Genomic DNA, 19,428 nt, shown 5'->3' on the forward strand with positions numbered 1-19,428 from the left:
AAAGAAACCATACTTACTTCCAGTCTTTGAACCATTTCTCTGATGTCGTCAGCACAGTTATCAAGTGCTGAGAGAAGAACACATTCTCCTCTTTCATAAAAAACTTTAACACTCATTAATCCAGATGTCCATCCAATAACATCTCTGCAGGAGCAGTTGAAAACAACATTCTTTGATTCCTTTTCAATCAACACGATGAACTCATTTGAGATACCAAGAAGACATTCAATGTCAAGGGACTGACCAAAGTCTCGTGCTATCACATTCCATATCACTGCTCCAATGCTGAATAAGTGGGCATCCTTCCTTGGTTTCACTCTCTCTTTTTTCTTTGCTCCCAGTGTAATAAAACTAAATTTGACTGATGTGTCTACTGTAGCAGTAGTAACAAAGTTTTCTGCAAGGTCTTTCAAGTACTCTTGCCGTGTTCTAGTGGCCATGGCTCGAAATTTTTCTGACTTGTGTGCTGCATTTTCTGCATTAATAACTTTGGCCAAAAGGAAGTCCCGGAAAACTGCTGATTTAGGGAAAGTCACTCCTTTAGGTATTGGTGGCCCGAAAGGTGGTACATCTTTTGACCTTGAAACTCCAACACTAGAAAGTGAAGAAAACTTATTATAGGATCAATGTTTTGTAAGTTATTTTAACTAAAACATTATTTGTTTATACATAAGATATTCATGCACCTACCAAGGACAAGAAAAAATTATATAATAAACTACCTCAAAACTCTTCAAAAGCAGAAATTGTCAGGAATTACATTTGCAGCAAATTGAGAAAAATAAAATCATAGATTTGTAGAGTTGGATGGAACCACTAGGATCATGCAGTCCAACCCTCTACAGAACTCTTCCTAACTGAATATATTTTTTATCAAATTGAAAATGTGCTGCATCAAAAAATTTAATATTCACAGAGCACAAATGTTGTTGTACCAACCCATCATAAAATGGTGTGTTACAGATGCATGTACATGAACACTAAATATATAGATCAGCGTACTAGTGTATAAACAAATGCACAATTTTTTAATGCCATATGCCTAGAATGCACTCCTATTCAGTATTGATTCATGGTATGAACATATAAGCATGCCACGATCCATTATGGGCTACCTTAGAACTGAGTCAGTTACCCCACTTCTCCAGTCTAGAGTCCCCATGCATATAGAAATTTGTATTAACAAAAGGGCTCAGCTTTCATAAGATTGCTTCTTGTCCTTGAATAATTCAGAGATTTAAATATAGAGACTACGTTCTATAGGTACCATACAACTTATTTTTATTGAAGCTAGCAAGTTTCCTGAACCTTACTAATATTTCTTTAAAGTACTGTCATTTTTGGTTTTAGGGTGCAATCCAAACCCTCTCAAGCCATCATTTGGACTTTTTGGAGCAGTACATCCACCACCCATCTGCACTCTGGTTGCTCACTGTGGCCAAAGATGAGGAGGTACAAGACAACTGGAACAAATTCCATCATCCGATGGCAGTGATCCCAGTGGATCCCAGTGTGGTTTAGCCCCTCCCTGAGGCACCCCATTTGGGGGCTTGCTGCCAGCCCCCACAGGCAAGGATATGGCCAGTGGGTCTCCCACTAAGCTCATTCATTGAGTGGAAGGGGGAGGTTGGTGCCATGATGGTTGGCTGGGTGAGCTGGGAGCACAGGTACATGGAAAATGCAGAAAAGGCTGATAAAGCAAATAAACAATGGCCCCAGCAATTTCCAATGAAAGCCTAAGAAACTAAGGCAATTGACAAACCTATACTCACCTATAGCACACATTTTCAGTGCAAGGGTTGTGGACTTTAACAATGACAAACACATGTTGAAAATGAGAACGGATATTTTTTGGAGTGAAAGGAAGCGCTCCAGGCTCTTGGAAGACAATGGTAACAATGTCATTTCCTATGTGCCTTTTCCTTAAAAGCTAGATGCAAAACAAACAAACAAAAAAACATTAAAACGGTGACTACAATTTCCTTCACATCCACTAGAAAAAAAGATAACTATTAAAAATGGCAATTATGTATTTTAAAAAACCCTAGACTTTGATTAGTCACAATGTTCTTGTCTTGGCACAGGCAGCACGCAACCTAAGTACGGTATATTTTACAGGTCTTGCCTATACCGTTTGAAATACACAGCTCTTTAAAAAGGGGAAAGTGGTGGGTTGAGAATAGGTAAAATCTTAAACCAGTCTTGTTCAAGTATATGAAGCATAGACCCACACTATATAGCCCTTTAATCATTTCCAAGATGCAAAATAACTTTTCATATATGAAATAAACATTTCTTGTTTCCTTAAGATGTTTTTCCTCACTGTAGTGGTTTCTATATCGACTAGAAATTCTCAACATTTTAAACCAATCTTTCCCCACCATAAAAAGCACAACAGTCACCAAATATCTTCACAGGACAATTTTATTTCAATTAAGTTTGGAAATGCAGCAGTGGACAAAGGCAGGCCAAGATCCAAGGATTCCTAAATGTACGTTGAAGCGGTTCAACACAGCTTTTGCCTTTTATTTCCAGCTGCAACTTTCCACACTATTACAGTAACCTCCCAGACTTTTGGGAACAGCTTTTTGGGTAGTGTGTCTGCAGCAGACTCTGTGAAAGAAAGGGGACCTCAGATATCCTGGCACACATTTAGAATCTCTCATGTGGTCCTTTGGATATTGCCCCATGCAGACATTCATATTACAGCTAAAGATGATATTTTGAAGTAACATATCTTAAGTAACATAACCTAGTATCAATTTAAATAACTTGTAACCATGTAACAAGCATGTAATTAAAACATCAACCTTTTCTATAATTATTTGGAAAGCTGAAAAGGTGTTGGAAATGTTACAATCCAGGAGCTCCACAGACACATACCGATGTTCACATGCAGTTTTCTGGTGAATTTTTACTTCAGTAGTCCACAATAGTAAACCAGAAGCTATTTCAGCTTCTCTTTGTTAGCTTAAAAGAAGAGCTGTCAGTGAAAGGAAATACTGAAGCAACACAAAGTCTCTGTTAAGTCTATCTACCAGAAAGTTTCGATCTCAGGGCTTTTGGAAATGGTGCAATACCTTTTTGTTTACTGTGTAAATTTGGGATGTCCAGGATTAAGCTGCTAGAAAATTGGAGATATGACCTCTGCTGTATTCTGAGGTCTTGTAATTGAATTTTATTTAAAACATTACCTATTACTGGCTTTTGAAATGATGTAGATGACAGACATATGTAAATGAAAATCACAACTGTGGGTATGCATCTGGTGCACACTGAGTTATGGTATAGGGTACAACCCAACTCTATTAAAATCAATGAAAGTTTTGCCATACCATTATAAGCCAGTAGCTGCAATCCATTTTACAGCTACAAACACTAATTTCAGCGTGTTTTTAGTGGGGCATAAATACTTGGGTACAGGTGGACTAAAGTAATTGGACTGGATTGAACTAATCTGTTGCACTAGCAGAAGCCAGTGCAACAAGTCCTAAGAGATCAATAGGACTTGCCCCCCTCACCTTCACACCAATGCCCCCCCCCATATCTGATTGGGAGAGTCAGGAGAGCCCCCAAAACAGGGTGCAGAGGGAGGAGTTCATTTTGCCTGGCAAGCAAAAGTAACTGTGCGGATGGAATGATCTCCTTGGGGCAATGCTGAATTCCCCCCAAAGGCTCTATGGAAGTGAGTTTTATCACTGCTAACATATTACCAAAATAAAAGTTCATGTACAGAACAGCTGTAGTTTCCCATATATTCAAATTATTCTAAAGTTGCAGAAAGTGACAATAATACCTTTGATTTCAGTTTCCTCTGTTAACAGTGACAGATTAAAAATCAGGAAACAGAAGTAAGAAGTAAATATTTCAGGGTTAGCCAACATGGTGACCTCCAGATGATTTGGATTACAACTCCCATCAGCCTTGATCATTAGCCATGCTGGCTAAGACTGAAAGAAGTTGCACCACATTGGCTATGCCTTCAGGAAAGTGTACAAACAGAATGAACATTTTGCCTACTCCAGTCTGTGTGAGGAAAGGCATGTAACAGCTAGTTGAGTGGAGGACAGATTTTTTCCAGGGGATCTCTAGAAGGCCCACTTATGGGCTTCAAAGGTTCCTGACTTTGGATGACATGCTAAGCAAAAACATAACTTAGCTCGGCAAAGTGCAGCAGCAAAACAAACTAGAGAGGGGCAAAATGGACAATTTCCTTTTTGGGATCCCACATATTTGCCTCAAGCCATGGCTTGGCTTAGATATTAGGTGCTAATTGGGTTGAATAATAAATAACAGACATTTGCAATATAAACCTTTCTAAATTATTTTAAAGGGCATCAATAGTTCCTGAAAGGAATTTGAGTCTTGTCACCAACATGCATGAGCATATTCATTAATGTAATTGTATTAACCTAACCATATAAAACAAATTAGAACTCGTTCATTCTTTAAAATGTTGGCAAATTGGGTGAGATTTCTGAGGTACAACTAATATTTTAGTCAACATAGCAGACAACCATTATAATCATTACCATAAAGGTCTGTACAACATCATAAAAAACAGTAATAGAACCATATAATTATAAATGGGGAATTGAAATGCAAGGAACAGGCAAGGAGAGTTAAATAGATGATATTGATATGTAATACATTGATCTCGGTAGGATTGTATAAATGGAATGCAAATTGAATGGAGAAAAAGGTATGAAAAAAAGAGAGACACTGTTCTGAAAGCTGAAGAAAATGGTATGTAACTATTATACAGAGCTTGTTTTCATATCTCTAAGTTCTTTTCCCCTTTCTCTCCTTATTTGTTCAACTGCCCTTCCAACACACTCTTAACAATGATACAATTCAATTGGAATTTTAAATATAGTACATAGGTCAAGTGAGATTATTTTCAGGAAGTAACACAATATTGACAACAAGACCCTAATAACAGTTTTCACCTTAGTTCTAACACAATATTTACTTGGAAGTAAGGTCCACTGATAATAGTATTTTTTTAAAAAAAAAATGTAGATCACAACCTTAATTGGGGTGGTAAATCTAAATATGAATCCAGTAAAATATCAGCATTAATGAACTTAATTTTAATATGAAAGAGTATCAAGTTAAGAGAATGTTAGAAAAGAAATATCTACCACCTTTTAAAAATAATGTATTCGTTCTGATCTGACCTTAATTGTGGACCTTCAATTTACTTTACTGGCTCTGTTTTCCCTAACATGCTAATCAAATGTGATTTTAAGTTTTCCAGATAATCTGAAATAGGATGCACCACCTAATCTGTCCCTTTAGCATATTTTTATTCATCTCTAAGCTTCCCAAGCTAGATTGACCATTATCGGACAGCTAAAGCCACAGCAATCTATTTCTGTAAGCCTTAATTGCTCAAGCGAAAGCAACAAAGCTATCCTGTCATATTGCATAAAGCATCTTTCTTCATTCAATTTAATGGGGGGGGGGAATGAAAAGACATCACAAGAAACCTTCAAGCTTATTTTAATTTAGTAATAAAATAAGTGGTTTCATAGTAAGTTTGCATTATAATATGTTAATATTTACATATACAAAGATCACATATTTCAATCAGACCTGATTAAAACTAGGAAAATTCCAAACACTGAAGAAGCATTTAATCTTACATACCAAGACAGTAACTCGTTTTCATTTTTTTTATTATTATATCAGACAAGGAGATAACTTGACAAAAGATTTGGATTAATCAGATCTGACCAAAGATAACAAAAGCAAATGGCAGAAGTGTGAGGAAATATTGCAAGGAAATGATCTGGAAAGGGTGTCTACAAGGGTAAAAGTTCAACAGGAGAAGCCTTTAACTGTGATGTGTAAGGAAAGCCAATACAAGGAGGTGGTACTGGCCACACCAGAGTGGGTAGCTCCCTCTGTTCTGATCAGAACACAGAGTGAAGACTCCCCACCCTATATTGCAGCCAAAGTGAAAAATTACCTGTGTGTTTGGATCTCCTGCTCGCTCTAAAACTAGAGGGATGTCCTGATCAGTGACCAAGCAGGGCGTAGTTATTTCCTAGAAAAAGCAACAGACAGTTCTGGTGTGGCCTATTTCTGGCTCACAGGTAATTGGATTTTATGAAATGTTCATTGGAGATAGTGCTCACAGTAGCTGGCTACATACCTTGGCCAGTGACCATATGAGGTATAATGGATGTATAAACCTATTCACACCATAATTTCAGTGGGAGGCTAGACCTCTAGATCCCATTCAAATCTAAGATGGGAAGTTCCCACATGACTCGGATAAGTGGATGAAACAAGATAAGCCCTGTACACAAAGTAAAATTTCTATACCACAGGGCTGGTAAGACTGTTCCTTCAAGACAGCAGCAACTTTATCTGTGATGCTGAATCTTAGCTTCCTGTGTGTCTCAGAGGGAAAGGTTTGTTATTTTATGTGAATTGTTCCTAGCTTGTCAAGAATACTTCCATGGGTGCATTCTACATTATATAGTTTGGCAAGGAGGTACCAACAGAAAGAGAAAATAAACATTCATTAGCTATTTCTTCTACACATTAAGGCTGGCTAAATGTTGATTACTAGAGTGTGCTTATCACATTTTATTGAAAAGTGTCCATGCTGTGCAAATACCACTGGCATCCAGTATCATAAAAAATAATGTGGGGGGCCTTCAGATCTCAGTTGCCTGGTTTGTGCATAACGCTAAATCAAATTATGGTTTAGTGTGAACAAAGAAGTATGCTTTGCTCCTGCAGCAACACTACCAATAGCTAAGCCATTGGTTAGCTAAGCTAAGCTTAGCCTTATGAACTAGAGCTCATGGTTCATCTCACTCCAAACAAACCACAATGTTAGCCAAAGTTTGTTCTCAGCTTACTGTTCTTGGTTTGATTTGGGGGAGACAAACCGTAAGCCCAAGTTTGCTAAGTCAAACCATGGTTTACCTATTGGTAATGAAACAGCCGGGAAGGAGCTAAGCAGCCACACTTTTCACTATGTGCACCAGCACACTGTTTTGTTCAAATTAAGCCATAGTTCGGCTTAGTGATACGTGCAAATGAGGCCAATGTTACCTAAATATGGAAAACTTCCACATTATTTTATCCAAAGAAATCCATAGAACAGACTATGATATTACTGCTAAATATACCAAGACTGTCTAAGGTACAAAGACTGATGAGTGTTTACTAAAACATTGTGGAAGGGTGTGATTGTTACTGGGGAAATAATGGAATTAGGTTGGAAAATTTTGAGGATAAACCAAGAACAGGCTTTAGTTTGTCTAGAGAGGAAGACACATTAGGGAATATTTAGGTAAAGATATAAGCAAAGGTAAGAAAACTGAAGAGTGAAATGAGTGGCTCAAGCAAACACAATAGTGAGGGTGACAAACGCCATACAATTCTGGAAGAAGTGGATCAAGGTAAAAGGTTATTTCCTATGCTCACAGTTTAGGTAAAACCGAGACAAAGACTAACATTCAACATCAAGTAAGGGTTTAATGTATTGTCATTGCCTGCAATTAGGAACAAAAATATTTGAAATCAACATTGAGTATATCTTTTGTAGAAGTATTTTCTACAATAGTTAAACTTTGCAATTTAAACCCATCCACAGATAGATTACAGTTTCTCAAACATTTTGTTATTCCAGTGTATACTGTCTTTTGTGTCATATTGGAGGGAATAAAATATTTGCAAATAGATGCAGTAAGCTCCTTGTTCACAACTTTGATATGTTAACCTATCACTTTAATCACCTTGGGCATGTGCACTGGATTACAAAGAAATTTAAGTGTTTCTAAATTACATGGAAATATAATTAACTTCATATGATAGATTGAATTTTTTTCTGTATCATCATAAATGGTCAAAATGGTCCCAAAAACCATAGGTAGACCAAATATGGAAGATGTATAGTGGAAGGGACATAGCTCACTGGTAGTGCATTTGCTTTGTATGCAGAAGGTCCCAAGTTCCATTCCTGGCATTTCTAGCTGTAGGGCTGGAAATGTCCCCATCAGAAACCCTAGTTTCTGTTGCTGGTTAGTGTAGACAGTACTGAGGTAGATGTATTCTAAAGCCGTTTCCTATATGCCTTTCACGTATAATTTCTAGCTCCATTTTAAAAGGTGTTGCTACAATATTTTCTCATTGGATAGAACTGTGCAGGTCTACTATTAAGACTTTCTCTTTATCCAACTAAGGCTTCGTTCTATCCTCTGGGCACTTGCCTTGGGAATAGTTCCCATTGAAAACAATAGAAAGTACACCTGAGTTAAAACAGTACAAAACAAGCTATAAAGTTCTGATAGTTTGGTGAATTTGGTAAACAAGACAGCTGGTTACACCTACCCACTTCTAGGAAAGTGATTTGCCAATGATTATAAAACTATTTTAATTTTTATACATCTACGAAGCTATTCTTTTAGAACTCCAGAATTGCAAGTTCTGCCACATTCTCAACTTGCTCACTTTAGGCATAAATATAATATCATACAACCTAACTACTACAATTTTAGCTACTCTCCCAAAACAAATTCACCACAGATAAGGAAATAACTTTTATACATCTGTCAATAAGTCTGAAAATATGTTTGCAGAAATCCTTATTCTTTGTGCAGATATACAAGGAACTGTTTTTGCTTCTTTTATCTACACACACTGGCTTGCAGAATGTTACACTCTGAGCAGTAATCTCATTTGTGAATGGCTCCTTTATTCACACATTAAATTCGTAGAAGTGGGAATATATTATACATTTTAAAGTATCTATTTCTTTTAAATCCCATTTATAAAGCAAACTTATGCCAAAGGTATTATTTATATCAATTAGTACAGGCAAAGACAGGGTTAACCTTACAAAAACAAAAAAAGAAAATCATAATTCAATTCAAGCCAATGGCAAAAGCCCATTAACTTCAAATCATTCAAGACTGCAACCATTAGGATTCTACAAAACCTCTGATGCAATGTCATTTTTAGCCATCCTTAATGCTGCAAGATATTCTAAACTAGAACAGAATGGTACATGTTCAAACATTAACTGTATTTGCTATATAATGCTCTATTATCTATGTGCATAACAGACAAGCAGTATGTTAAGTTATTAGAATACCAAAACTTACACCATGAAAAATCAAATTACATATACTTGCATCTTTTAAATGCACATTATTTAAAATTAGGCTGGATTCAGTTTGTTTTGGTAGGAGAGGAAGTATTTAAGTTTCCAGAAGTATCTGTATCACTGAATACTGGCAATTCAGTGAAATAATTTATTCTCTCTTTTTTAAAAATGGAAAGACCAGATATATTAAAAAAATAGTTAACAGAATAAACTTTTGGGTCAAAGCAGAAGTAATAAACCTAAGCATTTTAATCCGTAAGCAATATGCAATCCTCAAGTTAAAATAATAACAACAATAATTTTTACTGAGTATTCATAACAAACATTTCAACAACAAAAATACATTCTACAAACAACTTCTCAGACAAGAAATCATGCATGATTCCCTAAAGCTGACTTGAGACATACCTGTTGCCTGTTACTGGGCATATACGGAAGCATAGTTGACACATGAAACATTATTTCGTAATCTTTGTAGGTAGTATAAAGGGAATGTGTTCCAGTTGAATCGGCTGAAATTAAAGTCCACAAGTGGGTCAATGAAGACAATGCAGAAATTCAAGTATAATATAAACATCTCTCCCCACCACTGGGCCGCAAAAAAAAACCATCCAGCAAATATGACAGTTCCATAAAAATTCCAAATAGTTTCAGAAGCCCTTTCCAAGCCATATGTCCCTATTGTAATTTGGCATTCAACTATTTCCTGTGGCAAGTGAAAGTTGCATGCCATTCAATGGGTGCAGCACAACCACTAAGACGGAGCACGCAAAACACAGCCACTTACGTAACCCCTTGTTTTCCTCGCCAAGGAAACCAGCTGCTGGGTCTGGTCTTCCTAGAGCAAGGATGAGGAACCTCAGGCCCAAATGTGGCCCCTCCAGGCCCCTCTGTCCAGTTCTCATGCCTCTTCGGAATGCCTCTCTACCACTTCAGGCTACATCCCTCACTGGTCCTACTCCATGCTCTCATCTTTGCCTGTCTGTAGTATGTCCTTCAATTGTAATGATGCCTCCTGCTTGCCTGGATGGAGGATGGAGATGGGTGTCAGTGTGGGTGTGTCTGGACAGCTCTGCATGGTTGGAATGTAGTCAACTGCACAAAGATAAAACTCATCTGTTGCTATGACTCTGGCCCTAATCATCAGCATGCAGGCCTGGAACACTGTCTGGCCCCACTGTAGGGTGACTGTGTTCAGACTGGAAGGGAAGAAAGAAATGCAGTGTAGATGCTGTCTCTGTGATCTCTGTGTAATCTGCATTTACAGAAGGAAAGCACTTTGGCATAACAGATTCCCTTATTTTTATAATTTTAGTGTTTATTACAATTTATTATTAAAACTTACTTTTATTGTCTAGCTGAGCTCGGTATTTACTGAAACCTTTCAGCCATACTCTCTGACCTAGGAGATCAAGGAATTCGTCAAAAGCCGGTCCTGCGGTCTCATTGTTATACATCTCCTCCTCAGTGCTTTGGCCTGCTTTGCAATACAGGATCCCAATCTTGTGCTGAAAACTCAGCTGTAATTAGGAAAAAACTAGTCAGAACAGAAAAAGTCTCTAAAACAGGGTCTGACAGGTATATTTTGTAACCCTAGTAAGCATTTTTCAGTTTAGGATCAACATATTTGAACTTCCCTAGAACAGCAGCTAATGCCAATTCTGGCACACTAACTGAACTGAACTTCTTTAGCATATGATGGATAAATCATGCCTTCCCAAAGCCCCTGTGCAGTATTAATCATTGGATCATTTGCAGCTGCGTATCCTCATTCTCTCTAAGGTTTTCTTTTTATTCTCAGAGACCAAAATACATGTTATACCTATTGAGATAATCTCTGAAGTGAAATGTGATTTTAGGATTGCTTTGTATACTATAGTACTGTCTACATCTTCATCTAGCAAAATGGGACACCTTATGTTGATCCCAGTGCAAATGCATTTGGGCTAATTTAAGATATTGCCTGCATAAGCAGGAACATCAGCTTCTGCTGCTCTGGGTGAATGAATTCCCCATTTGTCTTTCGTAAGTGGTTGTCTGTAAAGAATATGAAGTGTAAGCAGAAAGCACCATATATGGAAGATGTGAGTACTGAAAGCTCTGGAATATTCAACCCAAAAAGACCACACAAATTAGTTACTCTTGCATTAGGAAAAAAATACTGTTTTTTTCTAACTTAAATTTCAGATACCTGAAGTTCAATGGACTCTCCTCCTCTTTGCAATAACACCAGCGATTTTCTCTATTTTCCCAATTATGTGAAGGATTTTGGTGGAGGTGGGGGTGAAGTTTATACAAGTTCCCTTTTAGATTGTAACTACTGTTGACACAATCATCCTGCTTATTTCTGACAATAATTGCAGATGAACTAAAGCATCTATAATGTAAGTATGTATTGCCAATTGATTGTAACAAATAGTGATTATTTTCACCATAGCAATTGATTTGATCTCTTCTATTTTCAACTTTATTAAAAACTTCTAGTAGTATCAAAATAGGAAGAATCCAGTGTTCCTACATCCATTCTATTAGCATTTCCTCTTCCTATTAAAAATTAACCAAGTGATAGAAAGCAGCAGTCTTCCTGTACTGCTTTCAGATATCCAGCCATGCTCAAGGCTCATAATCACATACACTGAAAAATACTTATTTGGTCAAAATACATCCTCTGGCTACAGAATAAAAAATGTATGTCATTGAATCAATGAGGTGTGCTGTATAAAGAATATTGCTCTATGGAATGAGGAATCCAGGGGACAAATCCCAGCTCAAAACCCCCGGATTGGTTTATTATTTTATTAATTTGTTTCAAAAAATATATATATTGCTGATTGTAAGAAAAAACCTCAAATGTTGGTTGACTGGTCCAAGGTCACCTTGGAGTCAAGACGTGAGAATAAAATGAGACATCCTCATATATGGTGTCCTGAGCTCCTTGGAAGAAGCCGGATATTTACCTTATTCATCATATTTGTATAAGGCTGACTAAAATGATGCTCTTTTTTCTGTATCTATATATGCATTTCTATATAAAATGATCAATTATGCCTTTTATAATCTTGCAGAACAGTGTCTGCCTTATCAAACCAATTAATCTCACCATTATTCACTCTGAATTTAAAGTATATGTTCATTTCATTGCTCATGCAGTGTTAACTTGTTAAATAGTCCCAATTAGAATTTCAGCTGTTTGATCTATCATATATTCCACATAAAGTAAGAAGACTGCCACTGCGAATGAGGTGTGCTAATTATAATTAGGAAAGAAAAATCTGAAAAGGTGAAAGATTGGCAAACCAATGATTTTCCCTTTAATACAATGTGCAGCTTTCTAATATTGGGTGTTTACCAAAAATGGCTTACTAAACTGTATTTTACCTCCATGGAAAGTACAGCCATTTGTGCTTGTGATTAGTATGTGTAAATGTTCATTTTGTATATTTATTGTTTTATGTGAACCACTTTTAACTGAAGCAGTATATAAATAAGCCAACATGTAAAAAAACCAAAAAACCTACAAAATTATCGTAATATAAATACACAGAAAGTCCCCTTTTGTTAAAGTTCCTTAAAAACCTCCTTCACTTATCGTAAGTTAACTGCATTTCCACAGACAGGTCAGATCAAATTCAGTTGTATTTATGACAACAAAACACTGCAATAAGACAACTCACAGGCACGCAAGTTCAGGCAAGGCATGCAATACCTACCCCTTGTTCGTCAAGTTTAAGCAGCTGCTCAGAAACTTTGGGTGAGTTGGAAGCTTGCCGTAGGCACTGAATGCTCAGTTCTGGTATTACATATTCCAATACTTCTTTAAGAGGTAAACCGCGTGCTGTGCCATGTCTAGCAGTAGATGGAATAGCATCTTCTAAAATGGCTCCCCTCAACGTGGTAAGCTACAGCAAGAGTATAAGTCTTACTAAATGTTTATCATTGTAACACAATCTTCAACAAGGAAAAGGAAGATACAAATTCTATTAAGCTGTTACTGCCTGAACCTGCATAGGGAGAAGTAGGAACATGCATGCTAGCCTTACCCCCAACCTTGCTATGCTGAATGGGAAGGTTTGACAGGGGATTAAGTGCATTTGACTGAACCTCTATAGAACTGCACTATCAAGGATTGTGAAGGGTATTCTAAATGCATTCATCTGGCACATGGTGCTAGGTTGGGGAACCTACACTAGCTTGAGCAATAATGCTTGAACATGGCTACACTTAAGCTTCATTTACTGTGGTGCTGGGCAACAGCAATTAGCAAAACTTCAAAATTCAACTAAAGGCACACATTGAAAAGAATAAAATAAGCAGAAGGGTTAACAGTCAGAATCAGGTGTCTATTGAAACATGTTCACAAGCAGTATATTTTCAGCAATAGCACTTGGAGGTTAGCATGAAACCATCACTTTGGGCTCAGTTTCCAGCCCTCAAGAAGGTTTTATATAAACTTCATAAACTGCACCAGCAAACTATATGGCAAAATGCATCCTTTAATTCTGTGTATGCTAGCCAATGTAAGATCTGAGAAACCTTTAACAAAGATTTATCACAAATGTCATACACAGCCATTCCCATGATTAATTAACAAGAGAAGGAAAACTGAACTGAAAAACTACCTATAACTGAAATTAATGGTGGACAACCAGATTTTCGTATGTGTTTTGTTAAAGCTGCCTAAGAAAGTGCCTGAGGCTTAATTAGCATCCCTCCTACGACTTCAGATGCTATTGTTTTTTAAACCTTGAACATGCCATTATTTTACAACAAATTACCCTACTGTGCTTTACATAGTTAGTACACTGAAAAAAGAAATAGCTAGAACATCCAACAACACGAAATAAAATAGACATTTAAAGTATTTTGTTAAAGAGGAATTCTATGTCACATCCCCTTTCTCCCTTCCCCCTCTCAAAACATTATTCCTTTCCACTCTCTTCCCAAGCCTGCTTATACTTTTATAATCCTCTTCTGTCAAGCATCTGCAGCCATACTTATCTTCTACACTCTCAGGCTCACCATCTGTTTATTTTTGGAAAGTGTACCCATTTCCTTCATTCCTCAATAGGGAAAATGAATTTCTGACATAAGAATTGCTAGGCTCCAGTATGCTTTGATTCTACAAGAGCCATCATATTCTATCTAACTATAAGCACATCCACAAAATAATGTAAAACTACTGCAATCCTACACACACACACACACACACACACACAGGACTAAATCCCTTTGATTTAGTGGGACTTTCTAACGGCATTTACCAATGTTTTTAGAGGTATCAGACAACTTGAAAATGAAATACAGAATGACATAAAACCAATAGCAATTACAAAATTGAAAAGGCATTTGAACACAAATGGTAAGAGTACAGAAAGGCACAATAACTTGAGGTCAAACCCAGTGGAACACAGATTTGGAAACATGAATAGACTTTCCTCACAGGTGGCACTTCACAAAGGACTTCCCACTGTTAACCCCATGAACAGAAACAAGATAATAATGGAAATCAGGGTTACAGTACATAAGATAGGAAGAAAAAACAGAGATTGTGGGTTGGTAGAGTTGCTGGATTATAGTGGCAAGATCTCTCTCTCACACACATATGTATGTGTGTTATGTTACTTCTTTTCCTAGAAAAATGTTTGTGTTTCATCTGTGTCATTCTGAACGTTAACTTTCTCCAGAATTCTGTAAGAGACAGGTGCTGTATAAAAGACTAGGGTATATTTGCCCAAATTAATCTCACTCTTTGCTGGCTATATTCAGATGTAATTACTCTCAAACCCTGGAGCAGGAACACAGCAGCCCTCTTTCTCCTGCCAATTCCATAGATCACTCTGAAACCTGGGCACACAAGAACATGGCCTAATGTTGATTAGCTTGTGATGCAGGGACAAGCTTTTTCATTGGTGGCACCAGAATTCTGGAATGCACTCTCTGCTGAAATCTATATTGGCATGTCACCAGCTTTTGAAGATGCACCTGTTTACACAAGCATTATCTTGATTTCTTGACCTGATTCTCTTGTTTTAATTGCTGTGCTGATTTAATGTGATTGTTTTATTACATATTTTAATTATTCTGTACTTTATCAATGTTGTACAATTGGTTTTAAGTTTTATAAACAACTTACAAACAACTTAGAAGTCACCAGGACCTTAATCAATTAATAACAATAATTAAAGACTATATTTCTTACATGGGATATTATATTTCTTACAATCTAGACTGGGCAAAATAAGTTTACTCTCTGTCAGAACAGAGTAACATCACCAGACTGTCAGGCAGCAAAAAGCATGTATCACTCACTCTTAGTAATAAACAGGGGGAATCACCCATAGCTCCCATCCATCTAGTGTGCTGAACCAAGATGTAGTATACACCTAATTTACACCAAACTGCTAAACAGGAAGGAAACAGATAATTATTTATGATTCTGTGGTTTTGTTTTAACCGCAGTGGCACTTTCTCCAGCCACTGCAGCTTATGGGAATTGCTGCCAGTAATTGCCTGTTTCTCCTTGCAAGTGCCTACATGTCCACATGCAGAAATAGAAATGGGATTCTGCCTTCTCAACAGAACTTCACTTTCTCTTCTTCTCTCATGCACCCCTCAAATCTGCTCTGGAGGATAGGGGACCCTCTGGAGCAGATTTCATGAGGTATGAGGGGGAGAAGGGGAAGTTCAGTTGTGTGAGCAGAGCAGAAGTCAGCTCACATGATATCTATTCTTATATATGGAATGAAAGCTCTGGGAATTTATTATTTCTCTTTGAATATCTTTCAGTACTTTCTGGAGCAGTGTGGAAACCAGGGGCATTGTCAAGGGGTGATCCACAGGGCCCAAGTAAGAGTATTTTGCACTAGTTCCCAGACTTTGCACTAGATCCCAGACTTTTGACCCTTTCCCCTTCTTTTAATTATTTTTTTTAAAGCAAACTTTGTTCACAAGGCAGCAGGGCAGGCTACAGCACTAGTAAGAACTCCTGGGCACCTGCTATGTCCCAGGCTTTAGCATCATATTCCCATCTTTAAAATAGACTACCGTAATTTTCCTAGGTTATCTGCTTTGTACATCCAGTATTTTCCTGCACATCTGGTATTCTTTTAATCTGGGGTTGCCAGGTATTATGTGTGGATGGCACTGAGTTTTTAAAACGACATGTAAGCATATGTGTATGTGTGAAACAGAGATAAGTTGTTGTTTGCGCACATAAGTCCCAAGGTATGGTCTGGCCATTAATTTGCTGAAACTAAGCTGGTTAGTGCCTCAGTGGAAAATTGCTTGGAAACCACATTTATGCTACCTTGGGCTCTATTACTGAAGGGAGGCAGAACAGGAGAAAAAATACAAGCAAACACCTGCTCTTACCAATATATTACAGATAGGACAGAGGGCATAATACAGTATACATTGCCCAGAAAATCCTCATGGTACCCCATAGCTCAGAATAAGCCCTGTCAGCAACCCCAGCATTTATTTCCCCCCTCTGAAAGTCTATTTAAATTTGCTTCTATGCATATAAATAAGCATATGTTAATTTTATTCAAATTTGTGCCATAGGACTGTGTCCCAAGTCCTTTAACTACCTATCAACACACCTGGCAGAAACCCTACCTCACTTGTTCTGAACACTACACGGTAGTTGAACTGTGAACCTTCTTTCTCTTTTGCATCTTCAAACTTCTCCCTTCTGATGCTGACTGCTACTGGTCCTAAATTTTCATCTGTTCCAAAGTAGTTTTGATGCTCTGTTGTACATAAAGAGGAGAAGACAATAATGAAATATTAGACTGACAAATTCCTGTTCGTTTGTCAGATAAATGTTACTGGTTGAGATTGGAAAGTCCCTCAGACCTATTTGTTTACACTTTTATTATGTCTTATGTGCAGGCAGGACAACGAACCTAAAAACATAGTAAGTGTATTGCAAGTTAGGACATCTGTTCAGCATAGATCTGTATTGTAGCTGAAAACTGTCAGCCATTAAAAAAAATGCAAATAACTAAAATATTTTTTCATACACACTAGTTTATGACCCATTCTGCAGCATATGGGATGCCAGAGCAATACTTCGTTAGAAATTAGTCTTGTATATTTTGGCACACATGAAATTATGGCAATCCACAGATCAGGTTCTCTTAAAACAAGATTTCCCCACCTTCCAAATGAGGCAACTGTAATTTCAACTATATTAGAAGTAAATTAACTCTCTTTTGCAGGAAAACTCACATTTCTAAATGCACACACAAAGTACAATCCAACCTAAGTTAAGCATATTTAAACCCTATTGATTTAAGGTGGAGGGTAGGGAACTTCCAAACTGTGTGCCAAACTATAATTAAGATTAATAATTAATTATAATTAAGATTAATAATTAAAATTTCCCCATCTGGCCCACTAGCTCCTGACAGTTCCATTGCTGGAGCAAGGCATGCTCCCAATCATCTAGCATGTGATGGTAAGGAGGAGTGTGCCTTGCTCAAAGAGAAAAAAGCAGTTTCCATCCAATGAAAGCCAACTCTCGCTACCAGCACTGCTCTTTGAAGCTGTTCCTTTCCACCTCACACATCGGGGTGGAAAGATGCAGCAAAGAGAGGCTTGCAAAGCAGAGAGCTGGCAACACTGCTTGCACTGTAGTTCCCAAGCTTGGGAACACCAGGCAAGGGATTCGGACAGGTAGGTGGGACAATCCACCCATCAGTCTTCTGATGTCATAATATTGACATGTGATTGGCAGGTGAGTTACCCTGAGTTCTCACAGTGGTCAACGAGGTACCCATTGATAGCCTGAAAACAAGAGCTGAGCACAACAGAACTCTGCCCTGCCCCCTGCAGTTTCCAGCAACTGGTATTCAGAAGCATACTGCCTATGGCCGTGGACACAGAGTAAGGAAGAAAATCAAGCACCTCATTAATATCCTCATTGAAGTCAGTGGTATTTAAATGTCCTTGACTCTGGCTGGATTGTGTTTGCAATATTTATTTAGAAAGGAATCCAAACTTCCCTTCTTCCCCAGCAGCAGAAGTTTGGTGCGGTGGGGCAACCTGGAGCTGGGGAAGAGCTTAGAGCCAATGCCCCACTCAGACATTTAGAGGACAAAAAGGGGGAGCACCACAACAGCAGAATGATGCTGGTGTCTCTCTCCAGGCACTGGCCATTGGAAGGATGACAAAGCTGGTGAAGGAACACTTCTGCCCAGTCCTATCCACCCACCCCTATCTGATGCAAAGTGGGGGTTTGATTGCTCTGCCAGATTCTTTAAAATATTCTGTGTCAAAAGACATTTTATTGCTATCTAATGTTCCTTTGATATTGATATTTTTAGACGCAAGTGTTTTAGTAACAAATTTTTATTCAGCACCCTACGGCACTTGAAAGACTAAAAAATGTATTATGGCATAAGCTTTTGTGGACTATAGTCTTCTTCATCAGATGCATGAAGTGTTTCCCTGAGCTGCAGGTATATATACAACTCAGCAAAACGCACCACAAATTTGATGAAGGGGACTGTCTGTTTTTCTTGAATAGGAGTCAAATAAGTCATACATGCACCTTGCCTTTAAAACTGAGACAGTGCCAAGAACTGTACAGTGGTACCTCTACTTAATTCGTTCTGGAGGTCCGTTCTTAACCTGAAACTGTTCTGAACCTGAAGCACCACTTTAGCTAATGGGGCCTCCCACTGCTGCCGGAGCACGATTTCTGTTCTCATCCTGAAGCAAAGTTCTTAACCCGAGGTACTATTTCTGGGTTAGCGGAGTCTGTAACCTGAAGCCTATGTAATCTGAAGCGTATGTAATCTGAGGTACCACTGTACTGATATGGCATTCAAAGGAGAAAGAAGTGAAACATTCCACTGGACTACGGCAAGCCCCTTGCATCAACCTTCTTAGCTCTTTGAAACCAAGGCTTAGTTATCATCATAGTAATGCCATTAATAAGGTGAGCCTGAGTAGCATCTAGCCTTCAGGCTAAACAGAATTCTTATTTGCATCTTCCAAGCCTCCACAAAATATGGTCAAAACCTATGCGCATTCAAAACTAGCTAACATCCTTTTAAGTTTGATGAGAAGGGTAGGAGATGTTGAGTTCTAATCCTTCCTGCAACCTATTTTTCCTACTCTGATTGAATGACTGAGGGAGGACACTGAGACTTTTGGGTGAGACAGAACAAGGGATGCAAATCCTCCCACTCCCCTCAAACCCTACATGTTAAGGAGAAGTGCAGGCAGAATGGGAGCTCTACATTGCCTAGAGCCTCCTAAATATATTCCTGGGAAAGGACTAAAGAGAA

The 19,428-nt window shown here is 37.9% G+C and overlaps 1 protein-coding gene across 6 annotated transcripts in view; it reads right to left on the minus strand.

Moving 5' to 3' along the window:
- SIPA1L2 (signal induced proliferation associated 1 like 2) overlaps positions 1-19,428 on the minus strand; it is a 76,183-nt gene that overhangs the window by 34,759 nt on the left and 21,996 nt on the right. For 4 of the 6 annotated variants that reach the window (XM_080998461.1, XM_080998458.1, XM_080998456.1 and 1 more), the window contains exons 3-9: positions 16,748-16,881; positions 12,841-13,029; positions 10,476-10,650; positions 9,539-9,642; positions 5,975-6,052; positions 1,773-1,930; positions 18-594 (exon numbers count right to left, since the gene is read on the minus strand). In XM_080998461.1, the coding sequence (XP_080854587.1) occupies positions 18-594; positions 1,773-1,930; positions 5,975-6,052; positions 9,539-9,642; positions 10,476-10,650; positions 12,841-13,029; positions 16,748-16,881 (1,415 nt within the window). The remainder of the gene's footprint in view (positions 1-17; positions 595-1,772; positions 1,931-5,974; positions 6,053-9,538; positions 9,643-10,475; positions 10,651-12,840; positions 13,030-16,747; positions 16,882-19,428) is intronic. The other 2 variants (XM_080998459.1, XM_080998460.1) reach the window with 1 other exon arrangement.

Source organism: Podarcis pityusensis (genome assembly GCF_964106645.2).
Source record: "Podarcis pityusensis genome assembly, chromosome: 3".
In the NCBI taxonomy this organism is placed as follows: Eukaryota; Metazoa; Chordata; class Lepidosauria; order Squamata; family Lacertidae; genus Podarcis; species Podarcis pityusensis.